The sequence below is a fragment of the Mustela nivalis genome (genome assembly GCF_964662115.1).
Source record: "Mustela nivalis genome assembly, chromosome: 6".
NCBI lineage: Eukaryota > Metazoa > Chordata > Mammalia > Carnivora > Mustelidae > Mustela > Mustela nivalis.
The window spans coordinates 71,750,309-71,774,463 of NC_139025.1; the positions used below are offsets into that span (position 1 = coordinate 71,750,309).

At 53.4% G+C, this 24,155-nt stretch overlaps 4 protein-coding genes across 13 annotated transcripts; 2 read left to right on the forward strand and 2 right to left on the reverse strand.

Moving 5' to 3' along the window:
- Positions 1-246: 246 nt before the first annotated feature.
- LTB4R (leukotriene B4 receptor) lies at positions 247-3,383 on the reverse strand. Of its 2 annotated transcripts, none has more exons than XM_082734506.1 (2): positions 3,188-3,383; positions 247-2,583 (listed from the first exon to the last, which is right to left on the reverse strand). In XM_082734506.1, exons 1-2 carry the CDS (start codon positions 3,366-3,368, stop codon positions 1,529-1,531), a joined length of 1,236 nt encoding a protein of 411 aa, XP_082590632.1. In that variant the 5' UTR covers positions 3,369-3,383; the 3' UTR covers positions 247-1,528. The 2 variants fall into 2 exon arrangements, with proteins under 2 accessions (XP_082590632.1, XP_082590633.1); XM_082734507.1 differs by having other exon boundaries at positions 247-2,742; positions 3,188-3,330.
- A 3,318-nt stretch (positions 3,384-6,701) lies between these two features.
- On the forward strand, positions 6,702-12,045 carry CIDEB (cell death inducing DFFA like effector b). Of its 4 annotated transcripts, XM_082734503.1 has the most exons (7): positions 6,848-6,991; positions 7,072-7,535; positions 9,308-9,421; positions 9,756-9,900; positions 10,753-10,902; positions 11,138-11,328; positions 11,470-12,045. In XM_082734503.1, exons 3-7 carry the CDS (start codon positions 9,381-9,383, stop codon positions 11,606-11,608), a joined length of 666 nt encoding a protein of 221 aa, XP_082590629.1. In that variant the 5' UTR covers positions 6,848-6,991; positions 7,072-7,535; positions 9,308-9,380; the 3' UTR covers positions 11,609-12,045. The 4 variants fall into 4 exon arrangements, with proteins under 4 accessions (XP_082590627.1, XP_082590626.1, XP_082590628.1 ...); XM_082734500.1 differs by having other exon boundaries at positions 6,752-7,535; XM_082734502.1 differs by lacking the exon at positions 7,072-7,535 and having other exon boundaries at positions 6,816-7,011.
- NOP9 (NOP9 nucleolar protein) lies at positions 7,949-17,373 on the reverse strand (the record flags this gene model as incomplete). Of its 3 annotated transcripts, XM_082734494.1 has the most annotated exons (11): positions 7,949-8,024; positions 12,125-12,306; positions 12,645-12,750; positions 12,952-13,188; positions 13,345-13,470; positions 13,829-13,969; positions 14,606-14,798; positions 14,891-15,032; positions 15,272-15,382; positions 16,316-16,774; positions 16,992-17,373. In XM_082734494.1, the coding sequence occupies 10 exons, from the start codon at positions 17,371-17,373 to the stop codon at positions 12,149-12,151; spliced, it is 2,055 nt and encodes a 684-aa protein (XP_082590620.1). In that variant the 3' UTR covers positions 7,949-8,024; positions 12,125-12,148. The 3 variants fall into 3 exon arrangements, with proteins under 3 accessions (XP_082590620.1, XP_082590619.1, XP_082590621.1); XM_082734493.1 differs by lacking the exon at positions 7,949-8,024 and having other exon boundaries at positions 12,028-12,306; XM_082734495.1 differs by lacking the exons at positions 7,949-8,024; positions 12,952-13,188 and having other exon boundaries at positions 12,028-12,306.
- A 29-nt stretch (positions 17,374-17,402) lies between these two features.
- Positions 17,403-23,894, forward strand: DHRS1 (dehydrogenase/reductase 1). 4 transcript variants are annotated; one of them, XM_082734510.1, is made up of 9 exons: positions 17,403-17,654; positions 18,123-18,296; positions 19,588-19,731; positions 19,886-19,965; positions 21,334-21,466; positions 21,769-21,915; positions 22,437-22,506; positions 23,073-23,153; positions 23,320-23,894. In XM_082734510.1, exons 2-9 carry the CDS (start codon positions 18,147-18,149, stop codon positions 23,454-23,456), a joined length of 942 nt encoding a protein of 313 aa, XP_082590636.1. In that variant the 5' UTR covers positions 17,403-17,654; positions 18,123-18,146; the 3' UTR covers positions 23,457-23,894. The 4 variants fall into 4 exon arrangements, with proteins under 4 accessions (XP_082590636.1, XP_082590634.1, XP_082590635.1 ...); XM_082734508.1 differs by having other exon boundaries at positions 17,418-17,654; positions 23,055-23,153; XM_082734509.1 differs by having other exon boundaries at positions 17,475-17,654; positions 18,063-18,296; positions 23,055-23,153.
- Positions 23,895-24,155: the final 261 nt, after the last annotated feature.

Genomic DNA, 24,155 nt, shown 5'->3' on the forward strand with positions numbered 1-24,155 from the left:
GAACACCTCCTTGCCTCTCAGCAGGATGCTGCTTCCCAAGCTAAACTGAGTGTCCATACACAAGAATGATCATGAGTGTATTAGAAAGGAGTAATTCTTCGCAAGCTCAGGAAGAGGACTGCCTCAGCCTCCCAGCCTGATTCCAGAATTTTGTACACCTCGGAAGCATAAAGAATTTTAGCCACATGGTTCAAAATAAGGATTTGACTATTCCTGTTTCCCATCCACAAATATTGGCTAGGAAAATGTCATTTGACCTTTATTCATTCAATAAACACTAAATAAGCATCTATTCTGTGCTTCCAAGGCAGCATGGGCACTAGAGGCCTGGGAAATGATCTGTTGGGTCCCTCCCTATTGTCAAATTGACCCATGCTTTCCAGCCAAGACCTGTAGACAGTTTGGGGCTTCTCTTGTTCTCAGGTCCCTCAGATACCCTCTTGCTTCCTTCAGCAAGAGGAGCTGGAGCATCCCTGGTTCATTGCTCCTTGCTCATATTTGGAGTCTGTGAGCTATATCTTGACACCCTAGGTTTGTTACACGTGGATTCTTGGTTTTTCTCCTAGTTGCTTGCTCTTTACAGGAGAGATTACGAAAGTACACTGCTGCCACTTCTTCTACCATCTTCCTAAAATGCAGTTGGACAAGAACCAGTCTCAGGCTCTCTAAAACAACAGTCATCCCTCAGAAAGAAAGACTTAACTCTTTTCACTTACAGGAATCTTAATTTCCTAAGAATGACCAGGGTTACAGAGGGCATCAGAGTGTATTTTGGGTACTGGCAGAAAGCTGATGTGCAGAATTCCACGGACTGAGATCTGATGAGTTTGTTTTCAAGTGAAACCTCTTTGGAAAATGGAGGAAAGTCCCTTAGAACATTGCACACTGAAAGGACAAAGATGAGTAGCAGGAAGTTGGAGTCATGGTAACAGTGATACCCATCACAAGCTTCAGGGGAGAAGTCCCACAGCAGTGCTAAGTGTACTTAGAACATCCGCTGATTCAAGGAGTCTGGAGTGATAGGCCCTCATGGGTGGTCTTCCTTGGTCAGCTCCTTCAGGGGTCTGTAGCCCTGTCTTGTTCTAAGTATGATCTGCAGTGCTTCAGAATGGGGGAGGAGAGGGGATTCTGGTTTCTGTACCTTTGTGTACAGAACTGAAAATCACGGGAAACTAAAGGATGTGCCTCTTACCTGTTGAGAAGGACCCCCTCCGCTAAGAGTGCCAGGAGCATCCCTCTTGCCCCTAATGCACTTGCCCCACACAGGGCTGACCCAACGTGATACCAGTTTTAATCGCAAAGCTGCTCCAGGCTATCACTTTGCCCTTACCTGCCCTGCCCCGCCCCGCCCCCTCCCTCCTCTTCCGCTCCACCCCACTCCGGTTCTACTCCTACTGCTCCTCCTCCTCCTCGAGGTAAACTGGGTCAGGCCAATGTGGGGAACATTCTGCCACGAGGACCGCCAGCGTCCTTCTACCAGCAGTAGCACCACCACCACCAGCAACCCCCAGGGCTAATTCAGTTCGTTTCACTGGAGAGCGTCGATGGAGTCGGCGAGGCTCCCGGAGGGGGCAGCCTCGGAAGGCGCGGGGGCGCCCCTCACCGTCTGGCCGAGGGTGCCCCCGCGGCGGGTGCTGGACGCCTCGGAGCCGGTGCCCTCCAACAGCTTGGCGACGAAGCCCACGCCGGCCGAGCGCAGAAGGCCGCCGCCGGCGCACGCGTACAGCACGGGGTTCACGCTACTGCTCAGGAAAGCCAGCGCGATGAACACGTGGCGCGCCAGTAACAGCGGGTCTCCCATGGGCGCAGTGCCCCTGCCGGCCAGCACCCGGCCCGCGTCGACTAGGTTCACCAGGTGGTAGGGCAGCCAGAAGGCGGCGAAGGCCAGGATGATGAGCACCACCAGGCGGCCGGTGCGGCGGCTGCGGCGGAAGCGCCGGGCCTGCAGCCGGCGCCTGATGTCCGAGTAGCTGGCCACCACCACCAGGAAGGGCAGCAGGAAGCCGGTGAGGGCCTCAAAGAGCAGATGGAATGCTTTGGCTCGCTTGCTGGAGTACGTTAGGAGGCAGCCGGTCTGGTTGTCCTGTCTCAAGTCCACGTTGCGGTACATGATAACAGGTATGGCCAGCAGAAAGGACATCACCCAGATGCTTGCTAGCACCCACCAGGCAACGGCCTTGGTACGAAACTTTTGGGACACGAAGGGGAGGGCGACTGCCAGTGAGCGGTCCAGACTCATAGCCGTGATCAGCAGGACGCTGGCGTACATGCTGACTCCACAGGTATAGTGAAACAGGCGGCAGCCAAACAGTCCAAAACCCCAGGCGCCCTGGGCCACAGAGTAGAGGAAAAAGGGGGCGGTAAGCAATACAGCCAAGTCTGCCAAGGCCAGGTTCAGCACCAACAAGGCAGTGACAGAGCGCTTCCGCATCTTTACCAGGATGCTCCACACCACAAAGCTGTTGCCGGGAAGCCCCACAGCCAGCGCCACTGACAGTAGGATGATAGTCAACGGAACGATGAACATGACCCCTAGTGAAGAGGTACTGCCCAAGATGTAGGGTCTGTGGCCACTGAGAGGACCTGGAGAGTGAAGGTAAACACAGGCATGAGGGTAGGGGACCAACGTTTCCTGACGCCTAGCCTGAGTACTCTAGTCCATCTCCAAGATCAGCATTGGCAGATGCACCTCTGCGATATATTGCCTTCAGCACTTCATCAGTGGACCTGTCTTCAGGGGACCTGGCAGAGCACAAAGACTGGTTTTCTAACTGGATCATGGGGCTCCTTCCTGCCCACAGACCCAATTGCAAAATATGAAACAACAGCAGCGGCAGTACTTTCATACCCTTTCTGCCTCCTTCCTTTCCGAGACCCAGAACCACATGGGGGAGGGGGACTTTCCTTATCAAAGCTGCACCCCTCAAAAGCCTAATTTCTCTGTCACGTGCCAGGCCCTTAGCCCCCTCAGTCCCACTGACTTCCTCCAGTCACTGACCAGCTCTCTCCGGAGCTGCCCAGGGCCCACCAGGAAGAACAACGATGGGGAGGAGTCTGAGGCTACAAGACAAGAACAAGTTCTCCCCCGTCCTTTTAACCACTGCTCAGGCCTTCTTTGGAAATTCCTTTGCACCTTCTCTCACGGTTGTATCCTGCCTCATACCTCCCCTACTCCTAGGATACTTACTTCCAGGCTTTGCCGGGTACCGGTGGGAAGCTGGTGCCAATCTGAAGACCAGGGCAGAGTGGTGTAGTCTATTCCCAGACCTGCCCCTGTTCCAGGGTCCCCAGCCCCAGGTCTGGTTGCTGTCGTCTAAGTCCGCCAGAGAGGAAGTACCAAGAAGCAGAGGAGGGGGAAGACACATCATGCTGAGGGTGGGGCTGAAAGTCCTAGCCCTCCCTTCACTCTGGGGTGGGGGAGAATAGTCTTTGTGTTCCAGAAGAGCCTAGCAGGGAGGAAGACTCCTCAGGGGTGGGACCAGATGAGAAGAGCCCAGGAAGGTGCAGTGAGAGGAAAGGAGTGAGGGGAGTGAGTAGGCTGGGGTGTGGCCTCAGATGCAGGTCTAGACTGGAGAGTTGGATAGAGTACTAAACTGTCATACAGGAGAAGGAGGGAGGGATGCCAAAGAAGGGAAATGGGCTCAGATTGAGAGGCCAGAATATGGTTATCTTTATTTATTTATTTATTAAAGATTTTATTTATTTATTTGGTAGAGATTACAAGTAGTCAGAGAGGCAGGCAGGAGGAAGCAGGCTCCCCGCTGAGCAGAGAGCCTGATGCGGGACTCGATCCAGGACCCTGAGACCATGACCTGAGCTGAAGGCAGAGGTTTTAACCCACTGAGTCACCCAGGTGCCCCTATGGGTATCTTTATACCATTGTGTAAATAATGTAGATTTTTAGATTAATAGGAAGTGTAGGTTATACCTGTGGCTAAGTTATGGGTTAGGGTTTAGGTAACATCAGGGCTTAAAGAGGACGGCATCCTGTCTTTGGCTTGGGTTCAAGTTGGAGGGGGAGGGCCCTCCTCCAGCACCTGCATCTGTTCCCTCATTTTTTTTTTTTTAAAGATTTTATTTGTTTATTTGACAGACAGAGATCACAAGTAAGCAGAGAGGCAGGCAGAGAGAGAGAGTGGGGGAAGCAGGCTTCCTGCTGAGCAGAGAGCCCGATGCGGGACTCGATCCCAGGACCCTGAGATCATGACCTGAGCCGAAGGCAGTGGCTTAACCCACTGAGCCACCCAGGCGCCCCTGTTCCCTCATTTAAAGCGGTTGCTTCAGCTCTAGGTCAGTCAGTTCTCCCTTCCCTTTGGCAAAAGCTGAAGTCCAAAGTATCTCCTTAGTATCCCACAGAATTTCAGTTTCTGCCCCCTTCCCCAGCTACTTGCCTTGCACTTGCCCATGTGGCTTCCCTGCCACATGAATCTGGATTTAAGATCTGGGCACTGGTCAAAGAGGTCAGCAGCACCTCTTTCCTACCTTCCCATAGTTGGCTGTCAGGTCCCACCTTAGACACACAGAAAAAGTAGAGGCTGAGCACAAGGAGAGGAGGTAGCGGCAGTGATGCCTCATACCTGCCCTGCCAGGACGGGAAACCAGGAATGTGCAAGGAAGAAAAGCCCCCCCAAATGGTCACTCTTCTCCCTTCCTGGAGGGAAAGCAGTCTCCCGCTTTGACCTCTCCTGCAGGGGCTAATATCCGAAACATCTTTCCTTCAATCTGACTGTGAGACTTCCTGCTTCCCTGCCAACTCTGTCACTTGTCAGGAAAGATGCGGCCTGTGATGGTGGTCATGGAGGTCCTTACCCTTCACAGCATGCCCACTTTCTCTGCTTTGAGGAAAGCCCAGTGCAGAGCCGACCCAGTAGCTGTGAGGCAGAGGATGTGATGCAAAGAAATGGGCTGAAACCGCAGCAGGAAGGCAGGGTTGAGGAAGGGCCTTCTGACCACAGTTGTGAGACGGGGACTTTGGAAGAGAGGAAGTTAGGGAGCCTCTGCCTCTGCACATGAGAGCCAGAAGAAGCCCCTGCCGTCCGTGTCTGGGGAGGTTCTGACTCAGGGCTCCAGGGTCAACCAGAGGCTCCATCTGATAGAAGCTGGGCTGTCTTTGCTTCCTGTCCCACATTACTCCCCACCTCCATGTCTCTCAATGGCCTTTCTTTCTCCACCCCAGACTAGTTTTTCTAAGCGTACTTCCTGACCCCCAAATCCAGAGCTCCACCCTGCCCCAGTTTGGGTGGCCCTGGCATGACCCTGAGGACTGAATTTCCTTAGCTATTTCTTGGCCTCTGCCTGGGTGGTGTAAACAAACAGTCACTAAAGCAGAACCTGGGGTGACGGTCCAAGGCAGCACTTAGGTAACCAGCCAGTGATGTTTGCCAGGGACTGAGGGGACTGGGACAAGAGGCTTTCAACACTAAAACTGGGAAAGTCTTGGGCTAACCAGATGAGATGGTCAATCTAGTGACCACATGTGTGTGCACGTGGACACCCTCTAAAAATGAATCCTATCCTACCTCCCCAAACCCCAAAGCGTCTGGATCCAAAATAGCTTCAGGACCTAGAGATGGAAAGACTCCCAAAGATGGGGGCCAAGAAGTATTAGAGAGTGCTGAGTTCTTGGGGGAGTCAAGATTTAGCAGAGAGAAAAAGGAGACAAAGGAGGGGGGTGCCTCCTTGAAAATTCTTCCTGTCCTCCAGCCATCCACACCATTCCCCATACCTGCTCAGCCCCAGGCCCCAAACGTCCCCAGGGTGAGCATGTGTAGGCTCCTGGGGTCCTTTTTGAGTCAGGCGACCTTTGGGGGAAGAGTCAGATTCAGAGGGGAAGACAAATATGACACCCAGGACTCCTTCCCCACTGTATTAGCCACAAGACGGGAAAACCTTCCTTCCAAGCCCCACGGATGGTCTTTCTTCTTCCAGAGCCAGGTTTTTCTCCCCTCAACTCTTTCAGACCCCAGAGAATGGATGCCGTCCCCATGTGTCATTCAACTACCCATAGCTTTCCTTTTTTTCTCCCTTTATTTCCAGAGTGGTTCAATGGGTTGGCCTGGGGGAACTAGGCCACCTGGGCTGGGGAGGACAAGTCAAGATGCCACTGAAGGCTGGCAGTGCCCAGCCTTGGGCTGACCCAGCAAAGAACCAGGTGGCTTGGGTACAAGTCAGGCATGATGAACCACCAGTGGGGGCATGCTTACACCATCACGTGACGGGCCCCCCCCCCCCTTTATTTCACAGTAGCTTTTGACAGCAAGTCAGCAGCTTTGGCACAGGGGCCCAGGACAACCTGCAAGCAGGCAACACCATCACCACTTGCAGTCACTCTGTTTGGAGGGAGCTGGGCCTGTCCAGAAAGATCCAAACTGTGGCCAGAGAAGGGTCCCCAAACCCTCCAGAGTGGTTCCTTGAGTTCTGGGGGAGGGGTGATGGAAGGGGACAGGGAAGAGGCAGGCCAGGTCATGGGCTTTGGTGTCAAGGATCCCATCCCTGACTGTCCCTTTCCACTCTGTCCCAGGGGTCTCCATCGCCCCGGCCCTGCCCCACCACTTTAAGCCGAGGGGTAGCTCGGAGCTCCATGGTCCCCTCCCTAGAGTGGCCGCCCCCTCGAGCCTCTCCCGAGCCCTCAAAGAGCCTCGTGAGGAAGCGGGGGCCGGCCCGGGGCAGCAGATCCCCGGCGGTGAAGACGTAGAGCACAGGGTTGATGCTGGAACTGAAGAAGGCCAGAGCGGTAGTCCCGGCTCGAGCCGCCTGGCCCGCCCCGCCCAGTCTCGCAAGGGCCCCGCCGGGCGGAGCCAGCGCGGCCGCCACCTGCATGAGGTTGACGGCATGGTAGGGGGCCCACAGCAAGCCGAAGGCGAGCACTATGGCGCCGACCAGCCGGCCCACCCGAGTCCCATGCTGCCCAGCGCCCCAGCGGGCGCCCCGCAGCCGCGCCAGCGTCAGGCCGTAGCAACCGAGCACCAGCCCGAAGGGGAGCACGAAGGCTGTGAGCGTCTCCAGGCTCAGGTGGGCGGCGGCATGGGCCGGCGACGGGTGACACAGCTGGCACACGCGGTCTCCCCACAGGTGGCGGTAGACGGCGGCCGGCGCGGCGAGCAGCAGCGCGGCCAGCCAGACGGCCAGGAGCAGGCGGCGGGCCAGGGCTGGGCTGCGCAGCCGGGGCGCCAGGAACGGCCGGGTGACGGCCAGGCAGCGTTGCAGGCTGAGCAGGCTGGTGAGCAGCACGCTGGCGTACATGCTGAGCGCGCACGCGTAGTACACCGCCTTGCAGCCCGCCTGGCCCAGCGGCCACGCCTGGCCCGCCAGGAAGGCCACGAAGAGAGGCGTGAGCAGCAGCACCGCGCCGTCGGCCAGCGCCAGGTGCAGCACGAGCGTGGCCGCCAGCGGTCGCCCCCGTGCGGGCCGCCAGCCCACCAAGCTCCACACGACGAAGCCGTTGCCGGGCAGCCCCAGCAGCGCCGCCAGCAGCAGGAGGGCCGTGCCCGTGACCCTCGAGGCCTTCCAGCTCAGCAGCGTCTCGTTCCCTGGGGGTCGGTAGCAGGCCAGCATTCTTCCACGCCTGGGGGGGTGGGCACGGAAAGGGCCATAGAAGGCATTGAGGGGGTGGGGCAAAGGCTCCTTCTGCCAGAGGAGAAGGGACTGTGTCTCCCCCGCCCTCCCTGTCTTCCGTCTAGGAGCCTTGACTTTACCTCCAGGTGGACCCTAGGCCCAGTTCAAACACTGCTTCTTGGGACCCAAATCCCTGCTGTCAGTCTGCTGACCACCCCCCACCTCCCAGTCTGATTCCCGGGCTCTCACTACCTCCACCTCCACCCTTGTAGCTGGGCCCTCCTTTGCCCAGCCCCATTCCTTCTACCTCAGCGAAGGTGAGTGGTGGGAAGTCCCAAGTGCATGAGCAGATCGACTTACTCAGTCCGGAGCTAGTAGGATCCTGGGCACATGAGGAGCCTGGGGAAGCTGAAAGCCACAGCCACAGTGGGTGATGTGCCTGCTCCTGTCCGACGCCTGTCAGGTTTGCCCTGTGAGATGAGAATGGGGAGGGACAAGGTGGAGCTCTTCTCCGGCCTCTCACTGGGGCCCCTCCGGCACTCTCCTCTTTCCCATCACTAACACGTCCAGGCGTGTGAGAGTCCGCCTCCCTAGGAAACAGGATAAGCTGCAGGGTACAGATTAGGTTCCCAGATCATGTAGGTGAGTAGGGACACTGCTGAGTCCTGAGTTGGGGTCCTGCCTCTGCATTCATTCCTCCCCCACTTCTGGCCCCAGTTGTCCCAGTCCTGCTGCCCGCCTGTTACATGCTCTCAGCCTTCCCCGGCCTGCACTTAGCAGAAAAGGTGACCCAGATTACTCATTCCCCTGGCTGCTCTGTCTTGGCCCATTTCCAGACTTCTGATCCTGCTGAGCCCTCGTTTTTCCTCAGTTTGCTACCTACTCCTCTCATCTCTAACCTCAGGCCCTGCTCCTGTCCTCCCCCAGCCCCCACCGGGGTCTCTCACTGGGCTATCAGTGACAACTTCCAGTCATGGTGCTGAGTTCTGGAGGACTCATGGAGGGGCTTATAACCTCCTTGAGGAATCACAACATACAACCTCCAAGACACCCTGCTACCAGGTTCCACCAGGATACAAGCTAGGAAGAAAAGAAATGGTGCATTGGTAGAACCATGCCGACAAGAAATTTCTCTGGGTGAAGAGGTCAGGCAAAGCCTGGAAATGCAGAAAATTCAGGCGGACCTGGCACACTGATAAAAATGGAAGTAAGGGGGAAGATACCTGCCCAGTCAACAGCTGGAACTGGGGGCTCCCAAGGAGCCAGGACACCAGTGCCCAAGCCCTGCCCACCATCCCACCCTCAGCCGGGCCTCCCTTTTCTAACAAAGCTGCAGTTTGTGGCTCTCACAGTAGGTGGCAGCAAGTCCAGCACAAATCACAGAACACCACTGAGGGCTGGGAGCCAGACAATCCCTAGAAATTTTCTCCATAGAAAGAAAAAGACCAGAGATCATTTCCTGTCCTCTTACATCATTCCCATTTATCCTCAGCACACGCTGCCAACACACACACACACACACACACACACACACACACACACACACACAAGCTTCAGTGACTTTTGCAGGGAACTCTGGGCCTCAATCCCTCCTCCATGAGGAACGCCAGGAACCTCCTTCTTTTCTCCCTCCCCTTTCCCTCCCCTTAGACTTTGCCCTTATTACTGGCCTAGCAGGGGAGGCCAGAGTCTGGGGTGACTCATCCTCCATCTCACTGGGGCTGAGATCTAACAGAAAACACCACCACTTCAGCCCCAGCACAGCAAAGAACCACGGAGCCCAGAAGTCACTGGGAGAGGCAACACTCCTGCTCCTTCCCTCCACCATGGAGTACCTCTCAGCCCTGAACCCCAGCGGCCTGCTCAGGTGATTTCTAACCCTCCTCTCTACCCTCCAATTCTGAGGATAGTGCTTGGCAACCAAATTCCATTCAGCCCCTAGGAGGCTCAGAGACTCATGTACCCCTTCCCGTCTCCCCTCCCCACCACTTTCCACAGCGGGCTTGTCCAGCTATGGAACCACCACTCACCACCCCCACTCCATGGTCTCTTCCTCTCTCCCTAGGCTGCTCTGATCTCCAAACCTAGATCCCTCCCTAACTGGTGTTGGCCACCAGTCCTTTCTGGCTCTCTCCCACCCTCAATCATCCCCACTGCAGTCACCCAACTCCTCGTTCTAGACCTTTCTTCCCAACTACCAGGTCGGTATCCAGTATGGGCTCTGAGTTTGGCCGGAAAGTCTGGACTTCAGCTTCACCACCCCAGCGACCTTTCCGAGTCTGTGATCACAAGCGGACCACACGGAAAGGTCTAACAGCTGCCACCCGCCAGGAGCTGCTAGACAAGGTAAGTGAGCCAAATCCCGAAGTTTGTATTGCAGCGGCAGCCAGAGGGCTAAAGAAGAGTAAGAACTTGGAGTGAGCAGAAAGGCTGCCCCTCCCTCTGAGACTAAAAGGGGGTGGGGAGAGAGGGTCAGCCCAATGACCAATGCTGTACTTGGATCAATTCATTTCTTTTCCAGGGGGTAGAGGAAGGAGTAGAAAGGGAGGGCATTCAGAAGTCAGTGTGGAGTGATTTGTATGACAAATCACTGATTTGTGATTCCATCAGGACTGGCTGGTTTGCTAATGTCAAACTGTAGGAAGTTGTTCAATCTATCAAAACTTCAGTTTCTTCATCTCCAAAAAGGAAATAAGGATACACCTTCCTTCTAGAGAGTTACTGAAAGGAGTCAAAGAGGACAATGTATGTAAAGTGCTACATAGATGTGTGACACTAAGACTCAAAAAGGTTAAAGGTCATTATTATTGAAAACAGCTCTGGAGGACTCTCTGAGGGGTTCGGGACAGTGAGGTAGGACACTGGAGATAAGACCGAAGGATGGACCTCAAGAGAAGCAAGCGAGCTTTCTCAATTCCAAGCCAGTAGGAGTGGCTCAGAGGGGAGGAGCAGGAGAAGACAATGGCGTGGAGAATGACATAGGAACAATTAGGAAAAGAAGTCAACCCTTAGTGAGGGCCCACCACCAACACCAAGAACACTGAGCGTGGGAGACATTTGAAGGGATAGCAGTTTTCCCCGAAGTAGAGTTGGCATATCAGCCAGTATCTAGGACCAACCAATGGATGCAGGGTCGCTGGAGGGGGAAGGGCATGACTAAGCTCTGCCCTTTCCCTCCTGCTTCCGGTGGCCGGGCAGGCATTGGAGGCCCTGCTCCTGAGCGGGATGCTAACACTGGTGCTGGAGGAGGATGGGACCGCTGTGGAGAGTGAAGACTTCTTCCAGCTTTTAGAGGATGACACATGCCTGATGGTGCTGGAGTATGGGCAGAACTGGAGCCCCAGCAGGGTGAGAAGCCCACAGTGGGGCTGTTGTTGGCCACCAGTCCTTTCTGGCTTTCTCCTAGCTTCTCTAGCCCAACCATGATCTTGGGCAGAGGCACTGGGAGAGGCAAGGAGTTTGCCAATGACCCCTTATAGGGGACAAACAGTCCAAGCAAGGGTGGGTCTGACCCAGTGCTGCTGGGGCATAGTGGTGGCTCCCTGTGTGGGGGGTGCATTGCACTGATGGAGGTGCCCTACAGAGTGGGATGCGGTCATATGGCCTGGGCCGGGAGAAGCCCAAGCACAGCAAGGACATCGCCCGCATCACCTTCGACGTATACAAGCAAAACCCTCGAGACCTCTTTGGCAGCCTCAATATCAAAGCCACATTCTATGGGCTCTACTCCATGAGCTGTGACTTTCAAGGACTCGGCCCAAAGAAAGTACTCAGGTCAGAGACCAACAGGTCATGTCTCCCCATCCCCCTACAGTTGCAGCCCCCTAATTCCTTCTGCACTCACCTACCCCATTAGCTCTCCCCCTCAATGGCCTCCTCCCACCCATCTGACTCCATCTTGTCTCTGCCCTTCAGGGAGCTCCTCCGTTGGACCTCTGCACTGCTGCAAGGCCTAGGCCATATGCTGCTGGGAATTGCCTCCAGCCTCCGCCATGTAGTAGAAGGGACAGAGCAGTGGCACTGGCAGCAGCAGGGTCGCCTCCATCCCTATTGAGAAGAGGCTCTGAGCTTTCTACCCCTAGACTCGTTCCAAGAGACACACTGTGAGGACTGTGACAGCATTGGCTTTGGAGATGTGAGGACAGTGCAGATGAGATGACTCACCTGATTTCCCCCGCTGTCTTCTAAGCCCATTGTTATGGCATACCATTGTTAAGGCCTTCTCGTCCTAGCCTATACCCTGTCCTGAAGAATGCTCTTTCCTTCCTAGCCATCTTTCAGGCCTCCCACTTACCCTGAAGGACCAAAGGCCCATCGGCATGCATTTCGATTCCACCCTGATCATTGCTACATCTCGATTCTTTGCACCTCCTCCTGCCCCTCAGCTTCCCAATGCACTGAATTCAGCTCTCTCTGCCTCTGAGACCTTGATTTCTTTATACCTTTCTTTCCCAAATAACAAAACAGTTCCAATAAAAATATAAAAAAGTATTTATTATAAAGGCTTTTGACTCCAACTTAAACTACAAAGGGGACAGGACAGATATGCCCTTTACCACTCCCCCATTACCACTCAGTCCGATATCCAAAGGCCTCAGTCTTCAAGTATTGAGTTCAAAGCCCGCCTCCGCTTGGCCACTGCCCCCTGCTGCTGTTCCCAAGCCTCTCGGCGCTTCAGGAAAGTAGTCAGGGCTACATTTCGAGCCACATGGTGGCCAAAAGGGTCTCTCAACAGCTCCTGGTTCTGCTCACCTGCAAATGGAACCACTCGTGTTCAGTATCGTCATGCCATCACCCACCATGCTCAAAGGGACTCTCCCTGAGTGAAGGCCCCTCCACGTTTCCTAGGCCCTGGGATGGTCTCAGGATAACTAATATCTCACTCTCTAAAGAGAAGCCAGGGGAGGCATGGGTGCACAGGGCTGCATAATCAACAGAGGAGAAGGGGAGGAGAGCAAACTGCTAAGAACTCATGGCCATCATCACCCTTTAGAAATAAAGTCTTTGCTAAATTTAAGTCCCTTCTCTAGCTACCCAGCTATCTGAAGTAAGAAAGTTTGGAAAGGTCAGAGAAAGGGGCCAGTACTCACCCAGCTCAGTAGCAATTTCCTTCCGGGCTCCCAAAGCTGCTCCACTCCAGATGGCATCTAGTACACGGCTGCCATGGCGACTACAGGCCAGAGCCACATATTGTCCCTGCAGTGAGACAAGCAAGGTAGGTCCCCTTAGGGCAGTCCACAAAGGTGTGCTGGGGAGGGCAAGGGGGAAGTGAAGTTTCCGAAGTCTACAGGTAGAGTCAAGAGAATCTGAGAACTACATATTCTCTCTCTGACTCTGAAGGACAGTACTGGGGCAAGCTCATGTTCTCATAAATGGATGCTGGTGGGGGCACAGAACCTTTAGGGTCTTCAGCACACGGCGGCGCTGCTTGCGTGTCACAGAGGGGCTGCTCAAGACAGCATCAAGCACGTGTGAGCCAGCAGGGCTCTGGGCTAGAGTCAGAAGCTGTGGTCCCGTCAAGGCACACAGACTTTGAAGTATGATACCAGGACTAGAGAAATGCAACAGATGCTGGAGCAGGAGGGACCCCAGGACTGTCACGTCCCCCAGGGCCCTGGCTGTGGCCACGTCCACCTGGAAGGATAGAGAGAGGGCATTAGGAGACAGCCACTGAACTGCCATCTCTGCCTGGATGAAGCCAGAGACCTCAACACCCTCACCACAAGGGTGAAGGACTTTTTAAACCCTGGCCCCCAGTTAGTCACTGGCTTGGCCCCACTCCTACCTCACCTGGTGCTCTGCAGGCACCGCCCCCTCCTCCTCCAGCAGTCCATAGTACACCTCATAAGCCATCAGAGTGGCGAAGAGAGGCACACAGGCCACTTGCCGGGAAGAGGGCTCTGCACAGTGGAAGGCCTAGAGGGGAAGACAAAACATGATGAATCTGAGAACAACTCCATCCCTAACCCCGACTCTGTAGACAGGGGAAAGCATTCAAGAGACGTAGGAGTATAAACTGTGGGAAAGGGCAGGATCTCATCTGCCTTGCTGTATCCCCAGCCTCTATGCACATGACAAGGCTGAACAAACATTTAGTCTTTAAGTTGCTTAGTCCTAGGAGACAATTTTCATGCCATGGCTATGAGATGGGTTTGGCTTCATTTTGCTCCATATCTGTGAACTCCTCAGGAATGAGACCTTCTGAGACCAGCGATACAACCACCAAAGATAAGAATTTGAATGGAGGGCATAAACAGGTGGGGAGTAACATCACCTCCAGCAACAGCTGCAGGACCTGGGCTTGGTGGGCCCCAACTCTGCGGCAGGCCCCCACAAGGGCAATGACCACCCCTGGGTGACCTTGAGCCAGCACAGCTTCCAGGGCAGGGCTCAGCTCCTCAAACACAGGTGACAGCTGAGGAGAGACACAGAAAGAAGAATATTTGGCATTTTGTACCAGTGGACTAAGTTATTCAGAGAAATCCTACTGAAAACTAAAAACATTAGATAAACATTGCCAATAGCAGCGTTTTGGTTTGGTCACACAAAGTCCAGGACCAGGGTGCAGTCTTCGAGGTACCCCCTCACTTGGGGGGGGAGCGGGGTACTTTAAATAGCCACCCTCTCAGATAAGAGAATAGTGGAATTAAATATGCCCTTCTTATTCCAACTCCCAACCCATGAGGTCACAGGCAAGCATGCATTGGTGCTAAGCAGCAAAAGCAAAAAGAAGCTGTGGCCACAGCTCCAGCACTCATACAGATCTGTTGCTAAGTAGCCAGGGTCTGAATGGACCATGGAACCTCAAGCTGCAAATCTGGATTAAGCCAGTCTCCTGCCAGGCACTTGAGAAGCTAACGCAAATCCTTTCTGGGAAGAAGGTACTTTTGTCCTAAGCTCTGAGAAAACCCCAGGAATAACCTTTCCAAGGGAACGGCCAGCACACAGTCAGAGACACCGAGGTAGGCACACGATAAAATAAAGCCCAATGAACAAGAACTAGCAGAAACAACAGGGTACAGAAAGAGATCCAGCCCCATTCTCAACTCACCAGCTCAGGGGTAGTAACAGCATCCAGTAAACGCTGCAAAGGGAAGTTGGCAATTGGGTGTGCAGCCAGGGCCTGTAGCTGCCCTTGGAAGTGATCTTCAAAGAGGCTCTGGAGCCTCAGGGGCTCCAATACCAGCAGGACCTGCTCCAGGAGTCTGGAGCTTGTCTGATCCCGCAGAAATAGCAGCAGGGGGCTAGGGACAAGGAGAAGGTGATCAGGCAGCCTTACTCTACTTCACCTAAAATACCCGCGTCACTCCATTCACTTCACACAGTCTGAGCATACCTGCCATCTGCTGAGGGGTTGCGGCTACTCAGATAGCTGATCACAGCACTGCAGACATGAGCACAAAACTGGGGCAGTTTGCGGTGTAAGACTTGTAAGGCCACTTGAAGGCAGAAGCTGGAGATCTTGTCAGTGATAAATACTATGGAGAGAGCAGAAATAATCAAAACAGCTCTTCCAAAATCCAGACAACGTGTACAATCTCAAACCTCAAACAGTAAGGTACCAGGGACTATGGACATAAAGGCTCTATACAAAGTCTGCGATATAAACCAGATCAGATTCGAAGAGAAATATGACTGATCTAAGTTAGGGCTTTGCATGATGACAATCACCTCCAGAAAAATGGGTCCTAGACCCTCCTTCTCTTAGCCTCCTTACCAGCAATGTCCTTCAGGAAGCAAGAGCTCAGGTCCTGAAGGCAATTCAAGAAAGTTTCAGGGACCTCAAAATCAGTTGGCTTACATTCCCGAGCCGGGACCCTTTGTGCATCTGAAAGAAGAACAAAAACCTGTGCAGTTCTGGGATCAAAAAGGACCAACAGGAGGGAGAATGAGTCCATAGGTGATCAAAGATTTGGCTTGGAGATGCAGCATATGTATGAATCTGTCTTCTCATCTGGATGACTGAACTGAGACCATGTTTCTGTTTTAATTTTTCTAAATTTCAACCAGCTCTCCAGTGGTCCACAAGAGATAGGCCAAACTCTCAATCAGGAATTCAAGCTGTTCAGAAATCAGGCCTCCTTCAAACTCTAACCTTATTTCCCAGAGTTTTTTAAAATGTAGGGCACTGCCTATGACTGCATCATGAAATCACTTTAGTGGATCTTTACCAGAATAAAATAAAATTCTTAACAGAATAAAATAAAACAGAGAAGGGGCGCCTGGGTGGTTCAGTCATTAAGTGTCTGCCTGCCTTCAACTCAGGTCATGATCCCAGGTTCCTAGGACTGAGCCGTGCAATGGGCTCCCTGGTTGGCGGGAAGCCTGCTTCTCCCTCTCCCTCTGACCCTGCTCGTGTTCCCTCTCTTGCTGCGTCTCTATCAAATAAATAAATAAAACCAGAGGAAAAATATCAATTAATAATATTGTTTCTCAAAGTTCTGGTTTGAGTCCAGTATCTATATACATACACATAGGCAGTTCGGTGATGTTTTAAAAAAAAATTACATAAGTTGTGGTTAAAAAGAAATTGACATCCATTGCCCAAATGAATTACCCCATTCCACTAGCTGTCCCTCAAACACACAGATGCAGCCTCACCTCTGGGCCTTTGTTCACACTAATTTTTGGTTTGTTAAGTTTTGTTCTCATTTCTCTGCTAATTCTTCAAAGTCATGAGGAATTACTCCTCTGCTTACTCTCTCCTTTTGGACTTCCTAAACTCTCCTCTAGGTCCACTTTCCTCTCTTGTAATACTTACCAGGTGACTGAGAGCCACGGTGTCTGGTTCTCTCAGACTCCAGAAGAGTCCCTCCCAACACCTGCAGCAGAGTTCTAACCACGAAGCTGGCATGTATGTCTCCACAGTAAAAAGGAAAATCATCACACACTTCAGAGGCTAGTCCCAAAACCAGCTCCTCCAGGGTCTCCAAGGGACCATCCTTGCCATTCTCCTCCTCCTCCAAGTCCTCCTCCTCCTCCTGTGCCGGGCTCCCCAGCAATCGAGGCAGCTGCAGCAAAGCACTCTGCAATACATGCACCCCGCATCGATGACAAGCCACAGAGCGCAAGCTGGAGCGCAAAGCAGCCCAGACTCGACAGAGCGGTTTCAGGGGACTGAATCCCAACAGTTCCTGCATAATCTCACTGCCAGTCCTGTGTGTGGCCAAGGCTAGGGCCTGAGCCTCCACTTCCTTCAAAACATTGTGCACCATCAGTTCTGGATAGACAAGAAAAGAAATATTTTAGAGACTGAGAGGAAAAGAGTTTATGTTCCATCAGTTAACCGAGTGAGGGAGAGAGGGGGGAGCGCTTAAGAGGGTATGGGAGGTGAGACTAAGTCCCTTCGCCCTGGGGACCCATGAAAATTTCCCTTCCTGTCCTGGAATTTATGCCCAACGAAACCCTCCTAGTCCCACCCTGCAGTTGCTCCCCACCTCGTTCTTCTCCGGTCTCGGGAGCTTCTTTCAGCGCGGACAGCGCCCGGCGGAAATACCCGAGAGCTTCGGAACTCAGGTGAGAGTGCGCATCGAGTGCCGGCTCCGAGCTCGCGTCCGGAGGCGAACTGGATGGCCGCTGGCGGCCTGGTCGGGGGCGCCCCGATCCCTTGGCCCCGCGCCCTCGTTTGCCACCTGCTGGGAACCGGCGCCCCGCCTTGTTGGGGGAGCGCGGACCCAGCCCCATGGGTGCTAAAGCCAGTGTCCGTCCGCCAAAGCTTTCCCAGCGAAAAGGGGACCTCAAGCAGCCATGCGCGTGCAGGGACTGGAGCTCACGGAGTTTAGAAACGCGGTCGCGCTCAGGGAGCCGCGTATACGTCATAGTCCTGCGACAGCCCCTTCCCCGGCAGCAGTGGGCGTGCTCCCAGGTCGCCCCGCCTCCGTTCGTCCAGCCCAGTCCCTCCTGAGAATCAGCCCAGACCCACCCTTTCCTCCACGCCCCCAGCTGATCCTCGACAGGAACGCAAACTGGTTCCCCAGCCTCATACTGTGACTCGGTTTCAGTCACCCCTTCCTACCTCCGCGGCTGGAACTGAAGTTCTCGAAGACCAAGGACTCTGCGAGCCAGACGGCGCCGAGACTCCAAGACCGCACCAGTAGCAGGTAAGGAGTGCGAGCTCCCACTACTTAGGACTCAGGGTCCCTGGGCTTCGCGCTTACCCCGGACCTGGAAGCCGCGCCTCCGTGCTAGGCCTGACAGGGCCAGGCCAGAGCCCAGAGCTCCTGATAGCCCAGCAGCCTGCGTGGGCCCTGAGTGTGGGGCAGCTGCGCCAGAACCCCACCTTGTCAGCCGCTTTCAGAGTCCCGGTAGGTGTCTAGCCCTGGACAGTCCTACTCAGCCCCTGCGGTCATATAGTGCCTTGACGGCTCCTAGCTAGCGGCAAAGGCCAACTCGTTCACCTCCCAGAAAGGACTAACAGTCTTGCCCTGTACCCTGCACTGTTATCCCGCTCGGAAACTTCTCTCTGCTCAAAGGATTCTAACCTTGCCTCTCCCTCCTACCACTATCAGGATCACCCTTGCTCATTCACAGTTTGCAGGCCTCCCTAGAGCAAGTCTTCGCTTCCACAGATTTCCCCCTTTTGCTTCTGAGTCATGGCAGCGCCTATGAAAGGCCAAGTGTGCGTGGTGACCGGTGCTTCCAGGGGTATTGGCCGTGGCATCGCCTTGCAACTCTGCCAAGCAGGTGCCACAGTTTACATCACTGGCCGCCATATGGACACCCTACGGGCCACTGCTGAGGAGGTGGGTGCTTCCCCTGGGACCACAGGAGCAGAAACCACTGAGGAAGCTCTTCCCATTAATCACTCTGTCCACTAATCCCTTACCTGAAGCCATAATATTCCTCAACACAGTGTCGATATTTATTCAAATTAGAATAAATAAAACCGATAAATAACTTCAGATCAGGTCAAAGTTTGCCACTGAGTTTTATGAAGAAACTTTCTGTTTAAGACCTTTAGGAATTGCAACTGAAGGGTTGTGGACCTGTGGTTTCCTTTATTTTAGGCAAGACTTTATTGAGCTGTGCACTTTCACTTGACTTTTCTACTGGATTTCGGTTAAGTAAATATTTGGTTTGCCAGACATTGCATGAAGCACTGAGGTTAACCAAGACTAGTGAGATGTCACTTCTACTTTTAAAAGATAGGGCCTTAGCAGGAAATCAGAGGCACAGAATGCTCTGGGAGATTGGGCGAGCAGTTAGGAAGCAAAGAGGTAAGAGGGTGGGACCCAGAGCATGGATCAGGAGAATAGGATTGATCTTGAATAAGGTGATTTTCTTCCTGTGAAGTTGGAGGATTGGGACACATTTATGGAAGGTAAAATAGAACAGAAGGTAGAAATAGTTCATAGCTGAGAGTTTTGGTTTTTCAGTTGCTAGGTGGGAGCACTGGTGAGGTAACTGTCAGAGAGCGGGGACTGAGTAGAGGTTGCAAGTGAGTGGTGAAGGGTGGGAGCTCAGAGCCGGAGAGATGGGAATGACTGAGAAGAAGGAAAAAGAGAAATACTCCGGGGCACCTGAGTGGCTCAGTGGGTTAAGCCTCTGCCTTTGGCTCAGGTAGTGATCCCAGGGTCCTGGGATTGAGCCCCACATTGGGCTCTCTGCTCAGCAGGGAACCTGCTTCCCGCCCCCTGCTTCTCTGCCTACTTGTGATCTCTCTCTGTCAAATAAATAAATAAATAAAATCTTTAAAAAGAGAGAGAGAAATACTCCTTTCTTAGGAGCAGCCCCCCTGCCTTATTTGTGCCTTGCCTTCCACTAGCAGAGTACAATGCCTTGCCGGTGGTAGGCCTCAGTAAATGTAGATTTTAAACCTGAAATCCCAGTACTTTGGGGTCTGTAGGAAAAGGACCTAGCATTCCTGAAGCTCCTCAAACAGACACCAGAGGGAGATATTGCTCATTGTCTTCCCTCAGTGCTGGCTTTGATTCCTCCTCTTGCCCTCTCTGTTGAGGGCAAGTTGAAGAGAGTTGCCTCATGTCACACATTCATGTGCAACTATAAACTCATATCCCCTCTGTCCCTCACCAGGCACAATCTCGAGGGGGCCAGTGTGTTCCTGTGGTGTGTGATTCAAGCCAGGAGAGTGAAGTGCAAAGCTTGTTTGAGCAAGTCGATCGGGAACAGCAAGGGCGTCTGGATGTGCTGGTCAACAACGCCTATGCCGGAGTCCCAGTACTCTTTAAACTTAGATTCCAGCTCCACATTCCTAACCTCCCCCTCTGACCCTGGAATGCTCATTCCCACTCACCGTCCCTTTCATTATCCTGCCCCTCATGCTTTCCTGCCTTCAGATTGTCCAACTCACCACATCTCCTGTGCCTTCCAGGCACTTATGAAGAACATTAAGAAGCCATTCTGGGAAGCCCCTGCCTCCATCTGGGATGATATCAACAATGTTGGACTCAGGTGAGTGTTCCCTTTCTCCCACCACAAGGGCTGGGTATGCCTGGACCTCTCCCTATGTGCCCTCTCCTTGTCCTTCTGACCTCCCCATCTCTTCTCCTTGTCCCACTCATTTTATACCCCTGGAGAATTTCCATCCAGGTGGCTCTGTACCTGGGAACATTGAGTTTTACCTTGTTTCTGTCAGTAATTTCATCTGAACTTCTCTTGGCCTCTCTCCTGCCTTATTCTGCACATCCAAAGGCATGGCCCAGAAGGGAGCCTCCTTTCCTCAGTCAGGCACACAACCTGTAGTTGATCTTGACAAAAATGCTTATAGGAAGAAGTTCTTTTGTTTTAGATCAAGAGACAGTCATTGAGAGCGAGTGCCTGCTGTTTTAGCCTCCATATCTTCACTCCAGATCCACAGGCAGGGACACTCCCACGTCAGAGTTACACATACTTCTGGCATGGGAGCGAGATGAAACACAGCAAGCAGAGTTCCCCTAGCGTGATACACCAGTTGTGTCTCTTTTTTTAGTATTGGAACGATGGTGCCCTTTTGGAAACTGCTTTCCGTGGGCGTGATCAGCCACCTGTGGGAGTAACTAAGAGATTATCTGAAAATCTGTGACTAAGGCATTTAGGAACACTCACAGCTACTAGTGGCAATCCCAGGGAAGCAGGATTAGAATCCAGTTGTGATTTCCAAGGTAGAAGAAAGATGATGAGGACAGGGAGGGGTGGTCAGCTAAGAGGCAAGAAAAGAAAACCCAAAGACTGGTACTGGCAATGCCCACATGCTTAGCCCTCCAAAGGGAAAGGCCCTCCACACTCTCTCTCATCTTTTTTGAGTCAGGGTTATGAGCCTATAAGGCAGAGAGGTCCAGACCTTGGCCCCTGAGCCCTGATGAATTTTCCAAAATAAAGGCCATTTGGTGAGCTTCTTGAAGCCCAGCAACATGTCTTCACCACCCCCACACACACATTCATGTACACATTGATCGTGCCTTTCCTCTGTATTATCTTACATTGGGCTTTCCTTTTGAAACTATAATTCTCTCTTTTTGTTTCCACTTGGAGGGACCTGTTTTCCATGCAAATGAAATGTTTTTCTGGTTACCAAGTATGTGTACACTGGGTTTTCCCTACATAGAAAAGTGGAAAACTAAGTTTTTTCTCTACACTCATCCATTGGTGGTTCATTTTACCAGTGTTCGTCTCAGAAAGTGGCCCCTAGCCCCCGATTCCCCAGGTCCGTGGCTGCCCCATGTGGCCTTCTGTCAGCTGTCATAGCCACTAGAGGGCAGAGGAAGCTGCCAGGGCTACTGCAGCCAGGCCAGGGGTGGACATCATTTATTCCTTCTCCTTCCTTGCCCCCCCCCCCCCCAGAGGCCACTACTTGTGCTCGGTGTACGGAGCGCGGCTCATGGTTCCAGCTGGCCGGGGGCTCATCGTGGTCATCTCCTCCCTTGGGGGGCTACAGTATCTCTTCAATGTCCCCTATGGCGTGGGCAAAGCTGCGGTGAGGATCCAATAGCACGGGGATTAGGGAAGCCTCAGACTGTGACGGTACCTCTAGCTCAGGAGCTACAAGTCCCAGTGGTCAGAGTAGTAAGGCCGACTGGCCCTCTCCTCCACCCCAGCTCCTCTGCCCGGGCTCCTCCTACATGGCCAGAATAGGCAGCACACCGGGGAGGTAGACAGCTGAGACAGGGCTCTGGGAAGGGTAAGGGGGCTGGGCGTCCCCAGCAGAAGCAGGGAAGGCAGGGGAGGAAGGGGATGTAGCCCCATGCCCTGGCTCTTACCCTGCCTTCTGTCCTACAGTGCGACAGGCTGGCTACGGACTGTGCCCGGGAGCTGCGGTGCCATGGGGTCAGCTACGTGTCTCTGTGGCCAGGGTTGGTGCAGACAGAACTAGTGAAGGAGGCGGTGATGAAAAACAACGATACTGACGACCCCCTGTTGAAGGAGGTAGGCAAGGGGAGGGTAAGGGAGGCAGAGGAGGCAGAGGACTCAGCCTCTCCATCCCCAGTGATAAGACAGTAACACCAACAGCCAATCCCCTGGTGCCTACTGTGGCAGGAGCAGGGCTGAGCACTGGACACAGGTTATGCCCTTTCATCCTGTAAGGGAGATACTATCTCCATTTTCCAGATGGCAAAACCAAAATGTTAGAAACTTGCTCAAGGTCATGCATATCATAAGTGGAAAGGCTTCGTGCCCTGAAGCCCATGCTCTTGACCCCTGCACTGAACTAGCCTAGGTGGTCCAGACATAGTTGGCATCCCAAGATGCTTCCACTTAGGAGAGGCAGTGGGTCCAGGCTTCACCTGGATGTAGGGAAGAGTTGCTCCAGCACCTTCCGGGATTCTGAGTCCTGCAGGTGCAGTGATGAGGGCCTGTGTCTCCTGGAATAGGAGCTGAAAGTGGGGAAGAAATGTGGGCAGTTCTCTTGGAGATTAGCCCTTTCCTTCTCTGCCCCTGTGTTTCAGCTCAGATCTAATTTCTCCTCCGCAGAGACCACCGAAATGAGTGGCAAATGTGTGGTGGCTCTGGCAACAGGTAAAGAGGTTGGGGCAGGTGGTAACAAGGAGGGGGCTGGAGATGGGACACTTATGAGGCTCAGTTGGTTAAGTGCCTGCCTTCAGCTCTGGTTGTGATCCCAGGGTCCTGGGATTGAGCCAGCATCGGGCTCCCTGCTCAGGGGGAAACTGTTTCTCCCTCTCCTTCTGTGTGCTCTCTCTCTCTTTCTCTCTCTCTCAAATAAACCTAAAAAAAAGAAGAAGAAGAAAGGAAGGAAGGAAGGAAGGAAGGGAGGGAGGGCAGACCTGGAGAATCTGCAGGGAGCTGGTATCCAGTCCTGAGTCCTGGCTCAGGAGGCGGTAGAGGAACAGGCCCTTCTTTTCTCTGGCTTCTGGAGACCCAAAACAGCCCAGTCTGAGGTTTTGGGAACCTCAGGAACTAGCTTACAGGAAGTGTAACCAGGAGCCAGAGGTCTAAGAAGCTTCCTAGGAACCGAAACAATTCTGGGCACCTCAGCCTGTTTCAGTGGTGCCCTGTCCCATTGGGCCCAAACCTTGTCACACTGCGTCACTTCCATGCCTCCTCAGCTGTATCTGTGCTCACAGACCCGAATATCCTGAGCCTGAGTGGGAAGGTGCTGCCATCTTGTGACCTTGCACAACGCTACAGCCTTCAGGATGTGGATGGTAAGAGCTCAGGCCTCCCATCCTCTGTTGCCTGCTCACTCCTCCTCCCACACTCTCTTCCAGTTCCTTCTTCCCTCACATCCCACTCAGGGTTTCAGCCAAGGCGGAGGTGTCTAAGGAGTGGGAAATGAGGATCTAACCCTCCTCCTCTTCCTGTGGTCCACAGGCCGCCCCGTACAAGACTATTTGTCTTTGAGGTCCGTCCTCTCCCATGGCTCCAGCCTGGGCTGGCTGGCCTCCTACTTGCCGGGCTTCCTCCGTATGCCTAAGTGGATTATGACCCTCTACGCTAGCAAGTTCTAAACCTCCTGGCCTGACGTCATAACTCTGCTCTCCCTCGGCTACGCGATAGGGCCTCTTGGTGTAACAAGGCAGCCCCTCCTGCCTACCTCATACCCTTGCTAGGGAGAGAAGGCCTCCTCTGTGTGTCTTGCGTGAACCCTGGGGACTTTATGGATCCTCCTTTATGCCTTAATTGTACCTGCTCCTACATATTACTTCTTGCCTTAGTATTGGAAAACACTCTGGGGACTAATAAGTCTCATTTCTTGGGGTGCCTGGATGGCTCATGGGTTAAGCCTCTGCCTTCGGCTCAGGTCATGATCTCAGGGTCCTGGAATCAAGCCCCACATAGGGCTCTCTGCCCAGCAGTCTCTCTCTGCCTGCCTCTCTGCCTACTTGTGATTGATCTCTCTCTCTCTCTGTCAAATAAATAAATAAAATCTTAAAAAAAAAAAAAAAGTCTCATTTCTCTTTCAGCAAGTTTTGACTATTGATTGTGTGCTCAGCAAAGTGTTAAGAGCTTGAGAGAAAAACTCCAAGGTCCTTTGCCAGGACAAAGCCCCTTTCCTCCAGATGTGTTCCTGCTCTTTCCTGTAGAGCTGCCCATCTCAGGCCACAAGGCCTGTTTCCGCGCCTCCCTGGGGAACAGGGTCCCTTTGCAACCAGAAGCAGGCACATCCCTGTCTTGCAGTCCTTTCCCACCCCCACAGTCCACCATCT